Source organism: Ambystoma mexicanum, chromosome 3q (genome assembly GCF_040938575.1).
Source record: "Ambystoma mexicanum isolate Mex_15411 chromosome 3q, UKY_AmexF1_1, whole genome shotgun sequence".
Lineage (NCBI taxonomy): Eukaryota > Metazoa > Chordata > Amphibia > Caudata > Ambystomatidae > Ambystoma > Ambystoma mexicanum.
The window spans coordinates 1,207,831,145-1,207,855,433 of record NC_090926.1 but is presented as its reverse complement, the minus strand read 5'-3'; the positions used below and the strand labels follow the sequence as shown (position 1 = coordinate 1,207,855,433).

The window sequence follows — 24,289 nt, the reverse complement described above, 5'->3', positions numbered from 1 at the left end:
CCCCACCCCCCCAAGACCCCACACTGCATCAACAACGGAAGAGGATGACGGGACGGGGGACCTCCCGTCGCCACAGCCCAGGGCTTCTCCGCCGGACGAGGTTGGCTCTTTCCATGCGATGGTTGCCCGGGCATCTGATTTTAGCGCACACAAAGAAAAGCAGGGCTTCTTGTACCAACGCTGGGAGGCAAAGAGAAAGACCATCCTTTCTGTCCCACTCCTGGACTATTTGTGGGATGATGGACTGACCCAACTGAAGAAACCCGCTATGGCCCGGCGAAGAGGGACTAGCTGGAGAAAAAGTACAGGGTGCCGGACTCTGCACCCAAGTGCTTGCGGGCTCAACATTCTTCAGACTCTGTGGTTTCGATGGCCGCCAGGAAGAAGTTGCTGGGCTTGGCGTCTTCTTCTTCCTCCACCCCTCCATATTCCGACGGAAAGAAGTTGGATTAGATGGGAAGAAAAGTGATCTACTCAGCGGCGACGATAATCAAGGCTGCCAACGTGATCGTGGCCAGGTACGATTGAAAGTTGTGGTTTTAGCTGGCTCTGCTCCTGGAGGATAAGCAGGCAGAGGCATTGGAGATCCTTCCAGAAGACGAGGTGGTGTTGGACCAGGCCATCACAGTGGCCCTAGACATCGCGTATATGGGGTTCCGCCAGATGGGAAATGGGGTATGTCATCGCTGTGGTTGGTTTAAGGCCACCAATTTCAGGCAAGGGTTTTGGACATGCCCTTCGACAGGGACCACCTGTTCGGGAAGGCTGTGGATGTGTCTCCAAGCCATCAAGACAGACACGGAGAGGTCGCGGGCCCCAGGCACCCAACAGCAAGAACAGACCTCCTTTTGTTCCTCAGGAGGGAAGTCTTTCAGGTCATCGAAGGGTTTCGTCAGGGGCTCATCCTCTTACCGCCAACCCTATTGTTTCTCGGCCCAGGAAGACAACCGGGGTTGATCCAAAACCTTCGGAGGCTGATGTTGTCTGGCAGCCTGCTGACCTCCAAACAGGAATGAACCGGCTGGGACGTTGGGCCCCCCACCATGCACCCCGGTGGGAGGCCGGTCAGCGTGTGGGAGACCATCTCCATCGACAGATGGGTGCTGGACACTCTCGCCCACGGACACACGCTAGAATTTCAGTGAAGTGCTTGGGAATACCTGCAGTGGCCAGACAGGAAAACCACATCCGTCAGCTGCTGCCAGAGGTTTGGGCAGTGTTGCAAAAAGGGATGATGGAGCATGGGGCTGCGGGGTTTACTTAAGGTACTTCCTTGTGAGAAAGTAGACTGGGGCCTGGAGGCCCATTCTCGACCTACGACGGCTCAACAAATACATAAAGTCCCCGAAATTTAGGATGGTCCTGCTACAGCACGTGTTCGGCCAGCTGGAAGAGGGGGATTTTCTGTCGTCGTCGTATCTGGAGGACGCGTATTTCCACGTCCCCATTCTACACTGCACGTTTCTGTGCTTCGTCGTTCATGGGAAACATTATCAGTTAAAGGTGCTTCCCTTTGGACTGAAGTTCGCGCCCGAGTCTTCACCAAGTGCTTGGCGCTGGTCGTGGCCAATCTGCGTCTGCAAGAGAACCATGTCTACCGCTATCTGGATGACTGGCTCATCTGGGCCAGGTCAAGGGACATCGCAGTCAACCATGCAGTACGGACCATTCGTCTGCTGAAGGGCCTGGGGTTCTCAGTGAACTATGCTAAATATTGCTTGACTCCATCACAGGATGCTCTATTCCTGGGATCCAGACTCCACACAGTGTCATGTCTAGTGTCGCCGTCGGAGGACAGGATATTTGCCATCTTCGGCATGGTACAACGGCTGTTGGCACTGAAGATCCAACAGTGAGGACAATCAAGTCGCTACTCGGCATGATGTTGTCATGCATTAACCTGGTTCGGCTCTGCAGGTTGCAGGTGCAGCCCCTGCAGGAGTTCCTCGATGCCCGGTGGATCCAAGTGTCCGGAGGCATCCAGGACAGGATCACCCTCGACAAAGAGTTTCGACGGGCGACCCGATGGTGGGGGCTTATGCTCCTATATTGCTGAGGTGTGGATTTCCAGAACCCCCCCCCCGTTTCAGGAGACGGTAGCGACAGATGCGTCTCTGGAAGGTTGAGGGGAGGGGGCCACACCAAACGACTTCCGGCCAGTGGCCTGTGGCTGCCGGAAGAGAAGCAAATAAACTTATTGAAATTACGAGCTGTGTTCTGGGCCCTCAAGTCTTTTCTGCCGTCCCTCAAGGGCAAACTGGTGAGGTTCTTCACGGACCATACCACCACAATGTTTTAACTTCCGGAAGCAGGGGGGCACCAGATCCCTGGCGCTCTCCAAGGAGGCACGGGAGTTGTGGCACTGGGCCGTCGCCCAGGGATGTTCTTTTATTCCGTTCCACCTGGCAGGGGTACAGAACACTGTTGACGATTCCTTCAGCAGGGAGCTCCTCTCTTGCCACGATTGGGAACTTCGGCAAGACCTAGTGGACAATCTGTTCAGCAGACTGGGCAATCCCTGGATCGATCACTTTGCAACAGCGATGAAAACCAAGTGCTGGAGGTTCGCCAGCAGGTATCCCCAGCTGGGGAGCATGGGGGACGCATTCTCATTCACCTGGGACGGCCTGTGTCTGTATGCGTTCCCTCCGTTGCTTCTTTGAGTCATCAATCAACTCGGACTGTACCAGTGCAGGAGGATCCTCGTTGCCCCAGCATGGCCGAGTCAGATCTGGTATCCGGACCTTCTCATCATGTTGGCGTTCCCCCCCCCCCTTCCCCACCAGTCAAGCTTCCAGTGGACACAGATCTTCCCGCCAGGGAAGGAGGCACAATTCTGCACCACCCCCCAGGATCACTGAACCTGAAGGCCTGGCTCCTGCAATGTTGGAGGCTACGATCTTCCAGCAGACTGCAAGGAGATGCTTGCCAAGGTCAGTGTCTCATCTACTTTAAAATGCTACTGACACAAATGGAAGAGATTCACAATTTGGTGCCTTTCACAGAAGATCGACCCTCTGAGGGTCACGGCCCCTCAGGTAGTGCCATATTTGCTATTGTTTGCTAAAGTGGGGCTGTCACCTGCCTCCAAGGTTCATCTGGCGGCTATCTCTCGCTACACCAGATCTCTGGGACCGTCCTCTTTTGTGGGATAGGCCCTGTCCTGTAAGCCACCTTACCCAACTTTCCACGAGACGAGGGTGGTGCTGCGGATGCACCCACCCCCCTTCATGTCCAAGGTGCCATCAGACTTTCATCTAAACAAGCATTTGGTGTTGGCATTATTTTTTCCGAAGCCTTCACCGCGAGCTGAAAGGATTTTGCACACAGTGGATGTGGCTAGAGCGCTGAAGTTCTATGTGATCAGTACAAAGGTTTTCCGGAAAACTTCCCAGCTCTTTGTGAACTTTGGTCCTGTTAACCGTGGGAAGGCCCTATCCAAAGTTTCCATTTCCATGTGGCTCTCCGGCTGCATCACTCATTGTCATCGGTTGGCAAACCGACCGTTGCCCGGCCGTCCGTTGCCTGGCCCATTCTAGCAGAGCGATCGCTGCTACGACGGCATTCCTGTCTGGTGTGCCCCTGCTGGACATCTGCAGGGTGGCTACATGGAGGTCAATGCACACCTTCACGAAATTCTACTGCATGGACAGGGATTCCAGGGAGGAGTCCAGAGACGGCCAAGCAGTGCTGCACAAGCTGTTCGCTTGAAGGTGAGCCTGGTGAGATGTTAAGAGAAATTGCTTCTGTTGAGCCTTGCCACCTCCCGTGGTTGTGCATGTGTGTACTGCTATGCATTTCTTATTCATGACCATGTGAATCCATGCTAGACCCCATGCTGGAGAAAGGACAAGTAACTTACCTGTAACTGCCATTCTCCAGCATGGGTCTGGCATGGATTCACATGCGAAATCTCCCGCCTGCCCCTCTGCGTCTCTTCTCTTGGTCCTACTGCCACTTTACTTGCTACCAAATATGAAGATGGCTGCCACAGGAGGGGCTTAGGGAGAGGTCAGTCATTGGCTGGGGGCAGTATGACCCAGAGCTCAGTGATTGGTTTATAGGAGAAAGACAGTTCAAAAACGAAACGGAAACTGATTTTTCTTTTACCGAGGATTCCCAGCCTTACGACGGGAATATTCATAAGCATGTGATGTGAGCATGTGAATCCATGCAAGACCCATGCTGGAGAACAGTTACAGGTAAGTAACTTACTTGTTCCTTTCTTGTGAAATGTACAAATGGTAGGTTTAATATTTCGTACATTATGCAATATGGATTTCCTGAAACCTCATCAATGCTCTTATGATGCAAACTCCTACGATAAACACTTATGCCACGTGCTATTATGAGAAGCAATGTACACCTTCTGTACAAATTGGCAGATACATGTAGAATATATACATTCTGTGCATGTACACTACTATAATGTATAAAATGTACATTCAGAATATGTACATTACACGCTAGGAATTAATGCACGTATGACAGTCCTCACAAGTGAGCTTAGAATCAATCTAGGCAAAGGTGTAATTACATATTTGATATTGACTGGAATGTGACCTTGTGTCTGTCCCACACCACACTGCTGGTACTTTTGCCTGCTCAGCAGCAAGAATATCCAAATGGTGTCGGTTTCCAAGCATTGTTGCTCTAGAACAACCTCTGTGCAAAATGTTAATCTTATGAATTGTAGAAAGAGGTATAAGAGTTCCAGTTTTGTACATCTCCTGAAAACTCAAATCCATGATACTACTAGGCATGCTACCAGACCTCAATTGACACACAATCTTACCACAGACTTGGGTACATGCTGTTACAAAATATATAATATGGAGTGGACGGAAAAGATAGAATGGACGAATGATAAAGTGGATGGAATCCCCTTGTTATCCGTATCACGTCTTCCCTATCCATCCTGTTGGCCCTTTGTATGACTGCCCCTCCCCCGCCCCCCTGTCCTGTTCTCGTGCCTGGTGGCAGGCGCTTTACTGATAACAACCATATCACACTACTACGCTTGCTCTCTCCTATACACCATCACTCAACTAGAATACAGCTATACTATGACACATTCGGTATAGCTGTCCTCATACTAACATGCCCCCACAATCTCCTCCTCCTCATCATAATAAAACACAGGTAGCTGAGCACATACCGCTAGCTTCAGGCCTAGCACAGCCAGAACTCAGTCTGGGTGTCCACCCTCCAGACTGGCACTACACCTATCGCTAAGAAGCAGCTATCCTGCAACAACCACACCAGCTGCACACATATCCGTTGCGCCCATGCACTATACGACTCTCTCTCTCTCTCTCTCTCTCTCTCTCTCTCTCTCTCTCTCTCTCTCTCTCTCTCTCTCTCTCTCTCTCTCTCTCTGACTTCAACTACGGTTCCCGAGGGCGTTCAACCTACCAGCGCTTTGAGGTCATAACTATGGTACATAAGGCGCTATACAAATGCCAAGTAACATAACATGCAGTTAGGCTACATGTGCTTCTTACATACACACACTGTTGAGACAAACTCGAGAATCAATGTACTCCTATACAAAATGTACATGTATGCCATCATAGATATAACAAATGTTGCATATACGTAATAAATAAAGTGTATGGCTTATGTCATACGCGAATACAATCCTTACTACATTCACTCATGCTAAACACAATCACACGCTATACATCCTACTAGTTTAAAAAACGGAAATTATCAAAGTTTTTATGTCAAGAATGATCTAACAAAGTAAAGGGTCGTAAGAGTGGGATTAACAATAAGGTAGAAACACTCACTGTATACACTAGAAAATGCAACTTGAAACTCATAACTTGCGCCATGCAACTACGAATGAAACCTTAAAACATTTCAACTATGGTATTGATCTTTGCCTTCTACTTGGTGAGTTTTAAGGTTTGATTTGGTTTTATGGTTGCAGTGGTATATTAAAAGGACTAAGCTATAGGGGAAACATTAATAGTGAATTTAATACTAATGCATATACTGCCCACAATAGTAGAAATAATACAAAGGCTGAAGTTGAAAATCTATGCGAACAAGAAAAACTGTAAATCGACAAAGGCCAATATGGATACCAAGCAATGGTGACCCATACTCTGACCATGATGAACAATAAATGAAACAGGCAATACAAATGTAGAACAAACTATCAAAAGGATATTTATCAATGTAAACCACTGATACTATCAATAACCCCATTTAAAATCACAAATCCAAAATGTGTGTAAGGTAAGTGGAGAACTGTAGCTGTATCTCAGATGTTTGGAAATGATTGCCAATACTTGTCCTGATAGCCAATAGAATTTCACTTATCCTCTCCTTAATTTACTGTACAACATGAATCTTGCCAGAAGGGCATTAAAAAAAAGACCATGTATTCACTGTTGTGACAAGGAGACTGACCAAGTGGGGTCACGTTTGTTGCTTTAAACATTTATTAAAGAAAAGCAAATTCCTATTCTACAGTGGTTACTCTGCCTAAATGACCTAAAACCGGGCTGGTCATGCGAGTCCAAAGTAAACTCCATCCTGGTCAAAACTTTATCCCTTTCCCTGTGACTGTAACTAATGAAGCTAAAGTTCTACTATGCTTCTGCTCAGAAAATCTCCCTTGTCCGGACTATTGAAAGTTCCTTTGTATCAAAGTGGGCTTCATATAGTTCCAGTAGGGATCGGAGAAAGCTTCACTTCTCCTAAACTGTTTCCCTTATGGAGAAAACAAGTCCTTGAGGACAAAAGTAAAGTCAACTTAAAGTTTGTAAGTTTAGCAACATCACTGGCTGTTGAAACAATTAAGTTGGCTTTGGTTCTTCAATCACCAAATCTTTATGGTATTGACTGGGAACTTGTACAAAGTGATCAAGGTAGTGTTATTCAATACGGTTAAGTCCCAGGCCCCACCTGGACTTGAATGTCTCCATGATACTTGTACACAGGAAGTTCTTCACTGGTCACACGAGGTCCCTTGGGTATCTTTCTGTCTCCGGCTTCGGTCTGCTTGCTCCGTATGGAAGCCAACTTCTTTGTACAGATTTTTTAGATTCTTTGACCCTCTCGGTCCATGCACGCAAGGGTTTGCCTTCACTATGCTTCTGCTGCGCGTCGGCTGGGGGAGGAACAGTATAGGTGAAGTTGTTAGACCAAACTATCCACCCTCGATGGTTCCCGCAACTGTTCCTCCTTCTCACTGCTGCACTTCTTTACGGTGTTGGGGTTTTGACTTCCCTGCACCTGGTGCTCGTCTGCACCTTCCTACAGCAGTTTACCTGCTCACTGGGTTCTGTGGCTAAGAGGCTAACCTGGCTCTCCAGCAAACCGCTGTCATTTGAATGCTGGTTGTCGGAATGAGAGGATGGCGTGTTCGCCCCTTCCACACTGGCTTAGGTCCTCTCTCAGCTTGCTGACTCGAGATCTCCTCCTGTTGCAGGCCAAGAACCATATACGCATACTCTGTGACTACTGCTACTCCTCTCTTCTTTCTTGGTTTGTTTTAAATAGTGGGCATGGCCCCTGCGTAACGTCAGTCCACAGGCCAAAAGCTATTTTAATATTCTTCCTGCTTGGCTGTGGTGCATGTAGCCTGCTCTTCTTCCTGATTTCCCTCTTTGTGATGTGAAGGGAAAGGTGACGGTTACCTGAGTGTTCAGGTTTCAGTTTCTCATCAACATTACTAGTAACCATTTCAGAAGAATCATCAAGGTAGTAGTGTCGGTTCACTTTGTTGGGATGATTACAAAAACACGTAGTTTCCATTGCACATTTAGCGGCAAGGAGGTTAGACCTTGGTTTAGGATTTTTACAGGACCCCAAATCCCAGACCCACGCAAATTTCCCTGGGAGGGACATTTACCCCCACCCCGTCCATGAGATCCTCCCGCTGTGCACTGCCCCTAGGGGGATTATTGGGGAGCAGCCTCACCTGGCCTCATGGGAGGGGGGACCCCTCTGTGGAGAAGTGAAGCTATCTGAAGGATCGACAGATCACGAATACATGTAATGCCTCAGAGCTGTCTGTCCTCCAGAACCCAGATGGGTCTCACATTCAAGTGAGATCATGTTAAGACATCAACTACTTTCAACAAGAAAATGCAATGAATTTGATGAATGATTGGACATAGTGATAGGTGGTGCAGACACTGTGATGCCAATCGTGTTTTCCTCTACTGAAATATTGGAATATATCTTGACCATGTTTTGAACGATCATGGTCTGCGTCCTACATGCCAGAATATATTGTGTTGCTAATTGAATTTGTGAAGTAACTTTCCTCATTGATGCTTTTCTGGTCGGCATTCGGTCAAAATCTCGAACTATAATTTTGAACTGTTTAGGAGTAGGGTCTAAAATTATTCGCTTTGTACGAAACTGCGGAAATGGTCAAGAATCGGTTTGTTTGGCATTGCAGAAACTGCTGACAGCAAGGAGTTGTGGTCAGTGTTCTTCTGGTGCAACGAACCATGTATCTGTGATCTCTGCTGTAGTATGCATAAAAGAAACCCTTTGGTCCAGTTGTTGCAGTGAATTTAGCAGGGTACGCCAGATTTGTTTTTTCCCCCCCACACATCAATGAGGCAACCTTGCCATGCCACATAATTAACATGTCAATCATGTCCAAATTGTACCCTCTGAAACATTGGGGTACAATTGAAAACATGGAAACATATATTTGCAACATTCAGTACAAATATTGCAACTATTTTCTTTCAAGACCAGAGACTGTTGTTTTTTTTTTAAATCTCATGCTGAACATCCTGGGTTATTTTCAGTAATAAAGCTGTCTCACCATCTCAATCCTCTTAACGTTGGGAATATTAGTATTTCAGCAAGTGACGTCCAAATTGGCTATCCTAAGGTAGTCATCAAGTAAGGAACATGTAATTTCAAAATTAAATGTGTAGTGTCCTGTACATGATGGGCAGTGGTTATTAATTGGAAAATAATCGTTTTAGATACCGGAATGTTAAAAAATGGTCACGTATGTGGGCAATCCGTCAACCCAGAGGATCTATGCACTTTGGGCATACAGTAAAGAACCAGTGTTCCATGACCAGATCTGCTGGACGTTATTGCTGTAACATAATTCACAGTGCTTAGTTGGCAACTAATAGTGGAGCCGTTCTTTGCCAGTAAAACAGACTTCTGATATAAGGTGCAGGTCTTGTTTGTTTTGCCACAAAATAGGCAATAAACGATATGCTTTTGGTGTTCTAATAACTGACCTAGTGAGGAGGGCAACAGTAGGTTCCGCAACTGCATTTTTGAAAGCTGAATTTGCAGATGCATTACGCAGTCTACAGGGTTTGAAATTAAGATTCGATGAGCAGGAGCTAAAACCAGCTCCTGGGTGTTGGGCATCACCCAGTAGACAGGAGCTACTACTGGGGAACCAGCAGCGATTACCAGACGCACTGCAAATGTAACTTCCGCATGTGATGCACACTTTCAAGTTTTGCCCATTATGTATGTACCATTATATGTTGATGTCTCATTTATATTCTATATTTACACTCTTGAAAACTCACTTGGCCTGGGGTGCCAAACGTAGCTCCTGGTAACTGTTTTCAGCTAACCTGACTCTCGGAGATTAGACTCAGCAGCTCCCAGCAATTTTGAACCCTGAGTGAGCATGGATAAATCTGGCTGTTTTCAGACCTAGAGTACAATCTAGAATTATGGATTTTCCGTTGGAGTGCAGTTGTGTTGCAAATTGAATGTGGACGCGTTGCCTACTATAAAGTTGAAAAGTGATGGGTACATGAATTGCAAGACTGCCTTCAGCGTCTTTGTTAAGGCAAATCAGCCCTTTAGCAATAAGTTTGCAATTGGCTTCTACTATGTACTTCACTGTTTTGGTGAGTCCGGTTGTTGTGTAGGATTTGTCCACAGTACTCTGAGGAATGTAAAACCATCTAACCTAATGGCAAAACATGGTTTTCCCAAAAAGGCAGGCCCAGACCTCTGTAAAGGTAGCTATGGCTGAGCACTCCGGCTTAAATCAAGAGGAGGGGGAAGTTGGTATTGAAGTAGTTAACTGGTATACTGAATAATATGCAATTTGATATCAAATCACTCAGTTAATATCTGTAAGGGGACATGCACTGAAGGATAAACCTAAAGCATATTAAAACGACAGTGCATGTATAGGCCATAGACCAACCCTAGCCACTCCTAGGCGAAACGTATGCCTACTACATGGGGTAAGCAATACTGAACCGGCTAAGGATGGGGAGAGGAAAAGGGAACCCTACACAATAATAAATCTACATTTCAAGTCCTAATCGGGACCCTCAATGTCCTACAGAGATGCACTCATTTCCCCTCCAGTACAAGGCAGCATTAATATCACAAATGTACCCTATGCATTACATATACCACTTAGATATACGGGAAAAGGGTAACACTTTAGCAACGAATCCTAGAGAGCCAACAACATGGGTCTAGGACTGGCTCACTAGCAATAAGTCACACAAAAGGAACTATTAAATACATACTGTAAAAATACAGTTCTTTAGAGAGGAGTGTAGTACTGAGATTTAACCATACATTTATAATCTGTGGTACATGGTGAAACTCCAATGCCTCCCTTATTTTTCCTCTGCTCCTCCACTTACTATCTGCCTCACTGAATAATGTGTCGACTTGTCGGCGCGTATTCTTTTCTATGTCCGCTACGTATTTCCTCTCTCCCCTTGTGTGCATTTCCTCCCTTCATGCATCTGTGTCCCTTTCCCCGGTTACTTTTGCGTAATGACAGACCTCATAGTGCAGGGGAGGAGAGCTTGGACTCCAACTACTCCCCTCCCAACCCTGTAAGTCTCCTCTCTCTCCACTTTTCCCCCTTTGGTCTCTTCTTGTAATTTCCAAAGCCCCAATATGTTCTGTCCGCCTTTCAACTTCCAGAGCCCTTGTATTTTGTTAATAAATAAGAGAGTGTAGTCTCTATTATTATTGTGCTGTCAAAAGTACCCTCCCCGGGACATGCATGGAAACACTGGCCTGCAGTCTTCTTAGCCAATTGGAAATTGTACTGATCCAGGGGGCTATCTAAATAGGTCATTATTCTCCTACCTCCTGTAGTTTTTTTTTATCCCAACTACCCTGTGTATTCTTCCCACCTTTTCTCTTCTCCCCCACCACCCTTTCTCCGGTCACACTCACTCACTTCCTTTCTCACCTCGCTCAACGTAAACGCCAAAGGCCCACCGAAGCACTCCACTGAACACGCTGGACCTCTCCACAAGCCCAACCAGTCGCTTTGTTATTATCCATCGGCCCTCTCCACGGGCTCACCATTTGCAACGTTAGAATAAATAGGTGTTGTGCCTTCTCCGTGCCATCTGCATATGACCGCTGCTACAATGGCAAGCACACTTTTTTACATAAGGTACCTCTTGGTGTTGGCCCTTCCACCACGGGTCACACCATAAAACAATACTAACTACCACACGCGTGCCCCTCTCTATACCTCACAGAAAAATTAAATGACACAACTCTGTCCTCAATGATGCAATTATACAATCGCTGGTTCATAGGCGCAACTCCCGAGCTCTACAAGCTGAGAGATAGTGTGCAGCAGAAGGGCTTTTGAATGCTGGTGTCGTCACACAGTGGGGCCAATTGACCAGATCCTTCTTCACCTGGCCTGAGATTCTTATCATGGAATACACAGGGTTTCCAATCCTTTCTTGATCATACTGAGGGTCAAAAGTTACTGGAAACCGCTGATGTTTCTAATCCAAGAGACTTGACAAAAACCTTAGGTATAGACGGTTTCCAAATGTAATGCTCAAATGCTATTCCCGTTAAGAAGGGACGTGCCAGGGGTGACTGCCCATTGGGGCCAAGGCTCATTTAAGTTTGACTCCTTTTATTGTACTGGAAAAATCCCTAAATGTGCCAATGGGTATAATGCGGCTCTGTTCTAATTAGTTTGCCGAAATTACATTTTTATTTTTAATATTTACGATCCACTGAGTGGCTTGCTTACGAAAGCCGTTCAAAATATGGTGTTTAACGCCATTCTTCAATGCTCGAGCAATCACCAACATGATATTTTTGTATTGGCAGGTGATTTTTAACAAAAGGGATCTGCGTATAGGTGCAAAAACCACTCATCCAGGACTTTTTTCCTAGTTTGACATAATCAATCCCTTTGATTTAACATTCTTGGCCCCTTCCTGTATTAGTAGCAATGTGCACCCTTACAACTGGTCAAATGGCATCTTGAAATCATATATTGATTGTGTTATGTAGCTCGGCTTTGCATTTGCGCCATAGTAATGTAACTATTACCCACAACAGTCTCACCATGGACTATTATGTTGGCACAAGAACATCATAAACCAACCACCGATGGTCATGCGCACTGTTAGCGTTATTTCAAACTTTCAGGGAAACCGTCTCCAATGGTCAGAGGAAAACATTACGTTTACTATGTGAAGTTATCCCTGGAACTATTCGACTTGGTTGAAGCATTTGAAAGGTCTGGATGGTACCTGGGAGAAATGGTCTCCATTATAGTTCTACCTTTATCGAATAAATGGAGACCAACAATGAATAATGTGATCAGTAAATTGGCTCTGTTTGATCACATTATAGCTGAGCATAAAAAGCTACTCTGTAAGGGGCGCGCTGGTGTAAGAAACAACCACGAATTGAGCCTTGAGGCGAGACAAAGAATGCAAATAAATCTGAAAACAAAATATAAAAACGGTTGAAAACAGCATAAGCTATCTCTCAGAACTGCCAATTGGCAGAAATTGTTTTCTTGCTAAAGACACGATACCAGTAAATTCTGGCAGTTTTACAATGATTTTCAAAAATCGTTCTCTCAAGAGCTCAATCCTAAATCACAAGAGCTGTTGTTGCAATACGTTCAGGATCTGTACTTTATGCCATCAGAACACCTCCCTGAATGTGAGGTTGAACGACAGTGGGAGTGCTACTGTTGGTTATCAGTGTCCCTTTGAACTTGACATTCAGGAGGAAATTTTGGTGAGATTGGACAATCAAAATCGTTACGGGCCTCAAGCCCGGATGGTATTCCCAACACTGTATTCAAAGAAAGCCGTTTGTATGGGCTAAGGTCCTCAGCGTACTGTTTGCACACATTATTCAAACTGATATCATCCCGATTAGCTGGCTAGATATGATCAATACTGGTCCCTATCTTTAAGGGGGCAGTCGACTGGAGCCATCAAATTATCGACCTACTGGCCATGATGGACTCCAGTCAAAAGCTCTTTGCAAAGCTACTATTAGAACAACTTTCTCTGTGGCTCGAAGAAAGTGATATATTAGGTAAGTTCCAGACTGGTTTCTGGAAGTCTTATAATACCACAACTAATATTTCTACGTTGCAGTTTTTGATCTCCTCCTGTTCTAAGGAGAAAGATGATGCATTCTATTTCTGCTTTGTAGACTTTACCAAGGCCTTTGATCTGGTCTCAAGAGCATTATGGGATACACTTAAGAAACAGAGCATTCACCCACAGCTGTTGTATTTCATTCAATCCTTGTACACCAACACCTCTATATCCGTGCGTCTCAGCTCGGAAGGTCAACCTTCTGATTACACTCCAACTAACGGCAGCCTAAAATAGGGATGTGTACTGGGACCTATTTTGTATAATCTATACACAGCTGTTTAAGCCCCAGTATTGAACACTGTACGTAATTTTCCGCCCCAAAATAACATCAGTCGTCTGCATTTCCTACACTGACATCATCATTTTTGATCAGACTCCTATTGGCCTGGAGCGGTCTTTAGCAGCTCTTGCCGAGAATGCAGCAGCTAATAACAAGATCATTAATAAAAAAGAAGACCAGAACAATGTGCCTTGGGGGAAAACGCACAGCAAAGACTAAAGCTATGGCACATTGATAACTCCTTGCTCCAAGACTTGCAGGAATTGCTATACTTGGGTTTCCCTGTAAAGGTTGGAGCACCAGCCTTCTCCTAGGAAGCACATGTCCATGGGAAAGTATGGAAACGATGGCTGGTCACAAAGAATTTCATCGAACATAATGGAGGATGGAATATCAGTGGCTTTGTGGAGATTTATGGGATGAGCATAATTCCTGCCATATTATATGCCCTTGAATTCTTGCTCGCTGAGGAAGTTGGAAGCAAAAATATTGCAAACTATTATAAATCTCCCTCAAGCCATTCCGGTTGAGGCCTTGAGGCTTGAATATGTTCTACCCTTGTATTTATTATGGAGCACAATTGTATGCCAAATTGAGGAAACAAGATCGTACCTCAAAAGCTCTACTGCAACTCCTTGGTGGTAGGCTTTCATCACTTGCTTTAAACCCCTCCTCCCGCCCCCCCCCTTTATTGTAGAACTTCATAGGTTTTGTAAGGATCATCTGAGAATGTTGGGTCTTCATAGTAATGTACTCGTAAACTCGCCTAATTATGAAAAAATCGTTAAGCAGAAGTCCCATCAATGGGATTTGATCTCGAATATCGAGAACCTGCATCAATATGCTCGATATAAAGAATATTCATATCAGAGTTTTTGCGGAAACGCGCCCTGTAGCTACTCAACCAAATGCTGTAGTATTAACTTAAAGCGCTTTATCCTGTACCTGTGCTTTAACATTCTCCCTACCAACGAATATACTAGCCACTGGAAAGCTTCTGTTTCTCAGGAGGATCTATGCAGATGTTGCAAACTAGAGATTGAGACCGCTCGACATACTCTACCATCATGTACAGCCGTGAATGAGATTTACAGGAGAGGGTATGGTCATATTGTAAGTGCAACGGAAAGCATCCGAGAAGACTTAATTTTGGTCCACACTGACGGGGGCCCAGTCTGTGGAAATGAATTCGGCTGCATATGAAATTTGGAATAGGGCCACAAGTACTTAGGAAAAATCCTCTTCTCTGCCTTTTAGCACAATATGGGTGCATGGAGTTATTGATATAATTGAATTGAAAGTATGTACTATACGTGTAGATCTTAGTCTTGTGTGCATTTGTCTGAATCGCATCTCTTAATTGATAATTTTTGTGTTTCATTCTCTTATGATGATTGTTTTGTAACGTGCTTAAAGTTTATATGTAATTAAAATAATTTATTTTAATAAAATAAATAACATTTGTGCTGACCGCTGGGACTTCATTATTCTGCCATTGTTCAGCACTGTGGAGATGCCCTGCTTCTGGTGGGAAGGGAGACATTCACACGGCACCTGCCGGATAACTCCCTTCGCAGACCTTGTGTTGGATAATCTGAAGGCTGCCCACCTCACAGGGACACAAACTTACTGTCTGATTGATCCTCCCAGGGATGCTGTTCTGTGCAGCTTTCCCATTCCCATAGCCACCCACCGAAAGACATCTGTGGCTGTGGGAATGGTTCTCTGGCTCAAATCCACTTCCCCCTCTGGCTCAGAGTCCCCGTGGGATTGGTTTACTGCCTCGTCATTACATCACCCAGTGCTGTCTCAGCTGCTCTGCTTGTGACGCGCAGCCCGAGCTTCATCTCCCTCCACCCTAATCCGTGATTTGTTGATAATGTGCTCAGTGCAGTTTTGCCGGATGAGGGCCAACCTGGGGGCGTCCCTGCTAAGTGTGTTTCCCCATCTCGTAGTAATGTACAGAAGTTCCCTAGGCCGATGGCAGGCACATTGCGACCCTAGCCCTGCATTACCCCACAAGGCCTTTATTCATGGTGTTACTACAGATCCGTTGTGTGCCTGTCTCCCCCTGCCCCCATTCTAGGAGATAGCCCATTCCCTCTTGCTTATTCCTATAGGTACCCTCCTTCCCCCAATCTGGCACTGAATTACCAACTTGAATGCACTCCAGTGCCAGTTTATTTTGACTGGGGGATTACTGACTAAGAAAATAATAGTGGAGACGGAGTACGGATCTGCTAAGTTAGCCAGACTTTCGATGGACGATGTGCCAATTCACGGGTGGGGGGGCACAAGTTCTTTTCGCTAAATGAGAGGGAAGAATTGAAGCATACAGTAATTTGGGATGCGTATAAAGCCACTCTCCAAGGTCACGTAACTGGGTGTGTAGCGGGAGAGAAGGGGGCTTGGGTATCTGCTCGGAAGAAACTCAGCTACATTAGAACCTTGGAGCTCCAGTATATGAGGCACTCGGATGATCACTTGTTGAAAGGCATGATTAAAGCAAAATGCTAATTCAACAAGATGACATGGAGAAAGCGGCGGGGGTGCTTCTAAAGTGTTATTCGAAATTCTTTGGGGGGTGCTAATGAGGCAGGACAATTACTGACAAATTACCTGAAAGCTATAGCCAAAATAATAAGATTGCAGCTTTGGTAGTGGAGAGGAATACAATTTGTAATGATGAGGAATTTGCAAAATTCTACAAAGTCCTTTATCCTCCAGATTCTCACTCTCCTGCAGGTATGACGGATACTTACTTATTCCACATCCGAGAAGAGCTAGTGTCCCACAGGAACCTTTTGGCTTGTTAGAGAGGGGAATCTCCAGAGATTAAATTGAGGAAGCCATATGTAGGCTGCAGAAGGTCCTGATGGCCAACTTATTGAGTTATATTATACTTTCAGTGAAATGCTGGCCGCTAGGTTACTGGCACTCTTTGCTCGTTATAAAGCCAAGAATTAGTTGACATTCTGGAGCTGCAGAAGAAAGCTGACAAACTCTGGGCAGCTGCCGCTCTGGATACTGAAAAGGCGTTTGACAGGGTTAGGTGGGATTTGCTGGATTGAGCTCTGCAATGGCATGGAGTTTGACCTACCTTAATGGTATTTACTCTTAGTTGCATCCTTGGAGCCCCTGCTTCAGCAGATTCAAATGAATGATGCAATTAAAGGGGTGGGTTCTCGGGGTTTTAACCTCAAAGTTTCGGCCAAAGCTGATGACATTCTGGTATATATGAAGGACCCAGCCACTTCGCTCTCCCACTCCTCCTCCCCCTCCCCCCTTCCATTCCTGCAGAAAATCGAGGAATATTCCAGGGTGTCTGGATACAAATGTATTCAAACTAAAAGTGAAGTCATGCCCCTGAACAACCTCTGTTTTAGCTCTCATGTAGAGGGCCTAGGCCTGCAGTGGCAGAAGAGCAGTATCAAGACCAAGCGATTACATTCTCCAGTTATGTGTCACATTCCCTAAGATTAAATTGTGCTAGGGTGAAAGCCAGGGTGGACAAGCTTCTGGACAAATGGTCTACCCTTCTCCTAACCTGGTGGGGGTGACTGGCAAATATTAAAATCTGCATTACCCCGGTGGTGGTGTATTCCTTGGCAATGCTTGCCCTTCAATGGGCGTCATTATTTTTTGAGGAGCTATATAGGATTTTAACCACATTCCTTTGGTGGAGGCGAAAGGCTCAGAATATCTCTTAAGAGGCTCCTGATGCCTACTTCCCGGGGGTGGGGTCCCAAATTTCAAAGGGGGGGTGGGAGAATCAGTCAGCATTTGGCTTTTATCAAGGAGTAGAGTAGTTTTCTGGGGTGACCCTGCACTCCCATCCGGTATGTGTAGACCTAAAAGCCTCTCTAGCGTTCCCTTATCGGTTGCAGGATATCCCCCCTCATTTGGGCCAAGTTCTCCCTGCAAGGTATGGAGCTGATAGGGTATACGTGTACTGTATTGCATAGTTGGGGTACCCATGCAGCCGGAGTGTCTAGGCCCTCGAGTGCCGATCCATTGCGAGTGGTGGTGTGGTGTGGGGGCTGGGGAGAGTGGAGCGGGGAGAATTCTCAACTGGTCTACTTGGAGGGACAGTGGTATCTTGTACTTAGATTAGATCCAAGCAACTAGGGGATGGTCCCATTTCGGGACTTGCAGGAGAAATTCGCTTTACTGGTCTTCCTGTAGATGGCTAAAGGTGTGGATGCTGGAGAGAAACCGTTTGGTTGAGGGCCTGGACTGGGAAGTTGCTACCTACAAAGTAGCACATATTCATAGGGTCCTAATGCAGGCAGATAGTCGCAATAAAAAACAGAGCTGGCATGCACAGTGGACTGTGAGTCTGTGATCACTAATCGTGTGGTGTTAGGAATTTGGTGAAAAGTTGCATTTACCTCCCTGTCGGCGGCCACTACAAAAACCCTTTTTATGGACTACAATAGAGCACTGTATACTACTTCTCGAAGCAGGGGGTAAAAGTAGGCAATCCACGCTGTGCTGGTCTTGTTGGGAGGAGACTGGTTCACTATTACAAATGCTGTTCAGGTGAAGGTTTTCACAGGCATTCTGAGCAGGAATTTGGCAGCACATTATTCGCACCTGCAATTCCGACATCCCTTTTTCCCCAGTGGTTGGCCTCCTGGGGAGCGTGCAACCCTCATTTAAGGGTAGGGTTTCTTTGAGATGCTTTAGTAGCTGTGCAGTTAGTGATTACATCCAATTGGAAAGAGCTTGATAAACTATGTGCATGGTGGAATCTGGTGGCTTATGCGCACCATATGGAAACTTGTATTTGCAGGAAATCGCGGAGTGTTGCGGGGGGAGGTAACCATTGGTCACTTATAGAGGATTATCTCCACTACATAGGGAGAGGGCTCCCAGGTTGGGGTCCCGTAGCCTTCAGCCTTGATATGGGAGAGGTACATTGGGGGGAGAAGAGGTGTCAGATGGGTCTTGCTTGGTCGATTATTTAAGCGTGTTGTTGGTTATGTCTGATTGGCTTGTTGGAGTACAGGGGGTGTCTGACCTGCCCCTCTCATCCGTGGTGGGTAGAGGACCCTCATTGGCTCTGCTGAGGGTATTGATACTAAGGGTATTGCTGCTTATTTTATCATCTCTTCCCCTGCCATTGTGCTGTTTATCCCCTATGTGTCTGTCTTCTTTTTTCTTTCTTTGCCCGTCCCGCTTGCTTTTCCTTTTTATGCTGATTTCCTTATAGCTTATTGTTCATTGCTAGGGATCGATGAGTATCGGGTCAAAGGTTGTATACTTCCTGCTTGACCTAGTTGTACATTGCACATTTAATGCATTGCTTATGATTAAATGGTGGAAATGGATTGTCTATCTCAGGACCCAGTGACTGGAGGATGATCTGCCTACACCTCCGTTTCGGAGATGGGGAGACTGCTTTGCCCCAGTATATTGTTTGTCCCAAAAAAAACTCTTGTAAACTGTTGGTTATTCAAAAAGTTGTATACCTAGTATAAGTTTATAATGAGTCTATGCTGTTAGAAGAGAAGGAGGGGGGGTCGGTTGGGTTAAGTAAATTTGGCCATGGTGGAGGTGGTTTTATGTGTTCGAGGTGGGCAATAATGCATGTGGGCCGAGATGGTATTATGAACTCTTGCCTAGGCGATTAGGCTGTTACCTTGGCGTTTCGGACCTACACTTAGTTTGCTTCAATGTGATGCCCACTGCTTTGTATGGACTGGAATCGAAGGGTATTGTATTGGATTGTACTACTTTTAATAATAAAAAATGATTTAACAGAATGAAGAAAAAGTGGCAGGATTACGAACAGCGCCCCACACATCATTCTGTTCCAAACCCAACAAACCACAACCCAAGAGCAAGAGATGCCGTTCAACCCACAGTGTACATGCGTTCCTGTGCTGAATCAGCAACAGCCTCAAAGCAGGAGTACCTGAAAGGAAGAGCGGCCTTTGTGAGACCGCCTTCCGAACAGGGCCACTAGAAGACCAGACACTAAAGCAGACATTAAACGTCTGAAAGAGACGAGAACTCAAAATGGAACATCGAACCCCTATCTTGAACGGGGACAATACAGATTGCGGGCTTCCATTACTGCTCGACGGTAGTACTGCATAGAGAAAAGGGGTGGGGGCTTAGCCCTGTATTTCAAAGCTGCAGTATCCACTATTCCAAACCCGGGGAGGGGAAGCAGGCCCCAATTGGGTGAGATCAGATCACCAACCAGGAGACCGGGAGGAGGATAAATTGGGAAACTAGCAGGGAATGAGGAAGACGCGTTATTCAGTGTGGTCAGAAGAGGTGGAGGTGGTGGGGCCAAGAAACCAGCAGGAGGAAGAATTGAATTGCAGATTGTAGAGTTGCTTGCTAGAGGTTGACCTATTGGTTAGCAAGTGTTACTGCAGATAAAATGGTGTAAGGAATGACGATGAATGGAAAGTAACTGTGAGAAGAAGGGTGAATGAGTAGCAGGTCGGTGAGGGGTAGCTATAGAGTAGGGGGGCGCTGCAGTGTGAGAAAAAAAGAGTTGTAGATGCAAGAGTGAATCGAACAGGATGCCTGCAACACACATTCACAGTTAGCAAGTCCTTCAGGGAGTTTAAACAGATAAGTAATGTTACCCTTTAGTTCATCGTCTCGGCTAAATTAGATCTTCACATAAGAATGGTGGGAGAAACAATTGGTAGATACTAACCGTGGGGTGGGGTAAGGATGCATTTGCTAGAGAGGAGGGGCTTGCAAACAAGATGGGGGGGGGGGGGGCTAGGAACCCTTGAAGTTCAATAACAACCTTTGCACTGTCCTTGAGTGTTTCTTGAGCCATGGCATGTTTTACTTTTGTACTCCAAAGTCTTAAGTGAATTTTCCAAATGTTAGCTGCCATCCCAGGATCCTGTGCAAGCTAAAAACAAAGTTCTTCTTTCTTGGTTGGCCCTTTTGTGGAACAACCAACCTCTTTCTGTGGTTAGCTAGAGTTGGCCCCTTGTGGGAATCAAGCTTAAACACTGCAGATGAAACGTTGCTAAGCACTCGCGTGTGCCAACTGGCAGCCATTTTGAGTTCTTCTGCTCTTCCATATCTGTCAAATAAATCTGTAAATGGGCGGCTGTAGGTCTGGAATCGCAAACGTATAATTTCAAGGTTTCTTAGATTGATACTGTTGAGTCATTGATGCATTTTAGTGTTACTTGTGTATAGGTAGTAACATCAAACTGAAATTGCTACTCGACGTTTTTAAAGCGGCAGTGTAGGCTTTTTCGTTCATTCTTTATTGCAGCCAGCTGTCCACTATTGGTAGTTGGAGAGAATATCCTCCTGTTTTGAACAAACATTGTGACATTTTGAGTTACAGCTCATGGTGGCAACTTTGGGGTTCCCTATTGTTACTTGAAAGACCAATCTTAAGTGAAACTAAAATTGAGGGTTTGCAAACTTCATGATCTATTATGCTTAATGTCATGCCTGCCCCTTACTAAACGTTCACATGTCAACCTATACCACCGGTGCATGATCTTACTACAAAGCGTTGCCGTTTTGTCATGGGTCTTTTTGTTTTCCTACAGGTACTTGGCACAGCTCTACCACAAGGTCACAAAAATCGACTGGGATTACAGCACAGAGCCCACTCTCATTAAGGGCAGTATCCTTTAACTGGTCCATATTTAGTCTGCTGCTGTTCTAAATGGGGTACTTAAACGGATGACAGTACGTGGCCTAAATCTCCAGGCAGGTTTGATCTCCAGATTGACCTGCTTTACTTCTGTATCCCATTTCCTTTGCTCTGTCCCGAGGTCTGCCACCTTTGGCTCTCCAGATATTTTATTGTAACTACATTTCCCATCAGCAACAGCCATTATAGACCATGGTTGCAGATCATGGCAGTTGTAGTCTAAAGCATCTGGAGGCACGCAGATTTCAGATCCCTGCTGTATACCTATAGGACTGCCTTTTTAACAAAGGCAGGGTTGGGTGCAATATTTTGCTAAATTCTGTTCTACAAACTGAAAAGGTGTACATGTTCTCCCTGCCCTCCTTGTGAGCAGACTGTGGTTTAGCCCAGAGTTTTCTCTGCACGGACAGGGCTGGACGTTTCCACAGCCATACGCATACGCTTGTACTCTGCATGCCTCCTTCCCTTCTCCTAAATGTTCTCACTGGGTTGCAGAAGGACTTTGGTGGTCTTGCCTTTTTTCAATGTGTTTCTGTACCAAGCAGATGGTTTTCACAATCTCAATGTATATGGGGAGTTTTCCTAAAGTCCAGTTGGAGATAGGACTCTATACAACTATCTATTGGTATACAGGTCACTCAGTCTGTACTACCCAAAGGATCTGGTAGAATGGCCAAGCAGCCAGGCTTATTTTATGAGTTGGATGTGAGCTGTAGGTAAGTACACTGATCCCAGTCAATACAATAGTCAAAAGCAACTGTTAACACACTGTTATAATAAAATATACATTTATTTTATATACACAAGGTAGGTAAGTAAATGCTCTTTTAGACTAACCAATACACACAAGAATTGTTCACAATACTTTTCATGGGGGACTGCTTCAATGGTAGTTGCTCGCACTTACAATTGTTACAGAAAATGACACTAGGGACAGTTCTAACGTATTAATTGTAGTACAGTGCACTCACATTTGTTAGAGAAATTATAGGTTATTCATTTAGTAAAGTCACATCAGATAAAATCTGTAGGAAGGAAAAGGAGAGTTATTCAACACTTTAGCAGTTATTACTTCTTAGCAACACTTTTCAAGGCTTCTAATGCTTTGGCAGTCCAATCCCGAACTATACCGTTCACTAAGGTCAGAGTAGGAGTTTAGCAAAAGTCTTATGTAGCAGCAGGAAAGCCCAAGTTCCTTACTTTAGTCACTTAAATAAAAATGCTTTAGTGAATAACACATGTTCTAGGTACCCTGCAATGGACGAAAGAGCACAAGCTGTTAAGCCTTTGCCACAGGTATGGGTGGCCACCGAAACACCTTGCAACGCAATCTAGTCACACTGGAGTAACTATTCGGCTTAAGGTAAGGTCTACATTTAGCCCCACAGTACCTTAGGTTAGAAGAAGCAAATGCAGCTGGATTCTCTCCTGTTCAGCAGCGACAGACCCTGTCTCCAGATTCCTCGGTCTGGTGACGAAAGTAAGGACTCTCAATGGGAAGTCACAGCAGCAGTTGTGAGGGAGGACACTCAGCAAGGATTAGTCGGTCTGTGGTTTTGGCGCCCTTTTATCAACCCAATAAAGGACGGTTATCGGCTGGTCGATCTTCCTCGATTCTGCAGTCAGACACTCTGGTAAGGGGACTAGGATGAGTGGGATTGTGCCTCTTGAGGTCCAACTGGAGCTCACCAAAGGACTGGGCGGATTTGTCCTCGCAAAGATGTTGCACTGTAGATTGGTTGGCGGTCCCCTGGTATTCGCGGTATGCAGTCCTGGAAGGCAACTGCACCTCTGGAGATGGCTCAATCTGCAGTTTGTCCTGGGGTTGATTCGTCCCATCAGCCTGGCTCAACTCCTCTGACGATAAGATAATGAGGTCAGAACAGCAGTGGTCTCTTCACAGTTACTGGGTGGGTCTGCAGGTATCTCTGGTCATCTCCAGCTTCGGAGCTTCTGTTCCAGTGGTCAAGTTATCTTCTGCCTCAGGAACCTCACCTTTTATTTGGATTTCCCATTCACTCCTCTGGAAACTCTACCAGCCGTTTACAGAAAGGGGCGGGCGACTGTCCAATCGGGACAGCCAGCCCGCTCAGTGGGCCCTGGCTACATTCAGGCATTCTGTTGAACAATGGATAGAGGAGTTTTAAACTTCTTCCCTGCTTCCTGCCTTCACAGACAAACTTGAGCATTGGGGGGGCACCCAAGGGTTCCCACCAAAGGCAAAACTCACATTGACCACCCCCTCCCCGAATGGTAGAAGAAAGGCTAACAAAGGATTACCACGCAAGAAATGGCAAAAAAAGAAAGGAACTGCCATGCTTGAGCATAAGTGACCCTTTTGTGCATAACCAAGTCTGTGAATACAGTCTGCCGTAGAAAATAGCACAAATGCTGGTAGAACACTGCCACCAGCCCTAACTATAGGGCTGGCACTGTACCCAAGAAGTCACAGGAGCTTAGAGAAGGGGCATACTAAGTATCCCCTTAGCACTCCACATGGTGTGTGCTAATATCCCATAAATTAAAGTTTTAGGAAGGGTACGAAGTATCCTCTATCCTTAAGAACAGTTGTCTTTAAGGATAGTTACAGAATCTCAAAATGAGAACCCATATGTTTCCCATCAACATTGCAAAAGTGTTACAGATGCCTTTAAGAGACATGGAGGAAAGCAGACTCCATATGATAAGGTAATACAAAAAGAACAGAGTTCACAGAAAGTCAGAGCAAATAATAATTAGAGAGTGAAAAAGGCTCCCCTCATTCAGGATAGAAAGAAAAAGGTCCAGAAGTCCAGCAGAAAGTGCTGGCGGTCTCACTAGAAGAGGCAATTAAGCATTAATCTGATAAATCTCACCAACACAGTGTTAGCTAAGTTTCTATTTCTGTGGGGTGTTCACGCTTGCGGGAAAGCAAGCTTTCAAAGTTTGTATTGCTCACTGGATTTTCTCATGCTCCCTTTTAGTGTT

The 24,289-nt window shown here is 45.6% G+C and overlaps 1 protein-coding gene across 2 annotated transcripts in view; it reads left to right on the top strand.

Moving 5' to 3' along the window:
- LOC138447758 (kinetochore protein Spc24-like) overlaps positions 1–24,289 on the top strand; it is a 171,405-nt gene that overhangs the window by 78,086 nt on the left and 69,030 nt on the right. Inside the window, exon 5 of one of the 2 annotated variants that reach the window (XM_069604079.1) lies at positions 21,216–21,292. The exons of the other annotated variant lie outside the window; for it this stretch is intronic. Within the exon in view, the coding sequence (XP_069460180.1) occupies positions 21,216–21,292 (77 nt within the window). The remainder of the gene's footprint in view (positions 1–21,215; positions 21,293–24,289) is intronic. 2 annotated transcript variants of the gene reach the window in all.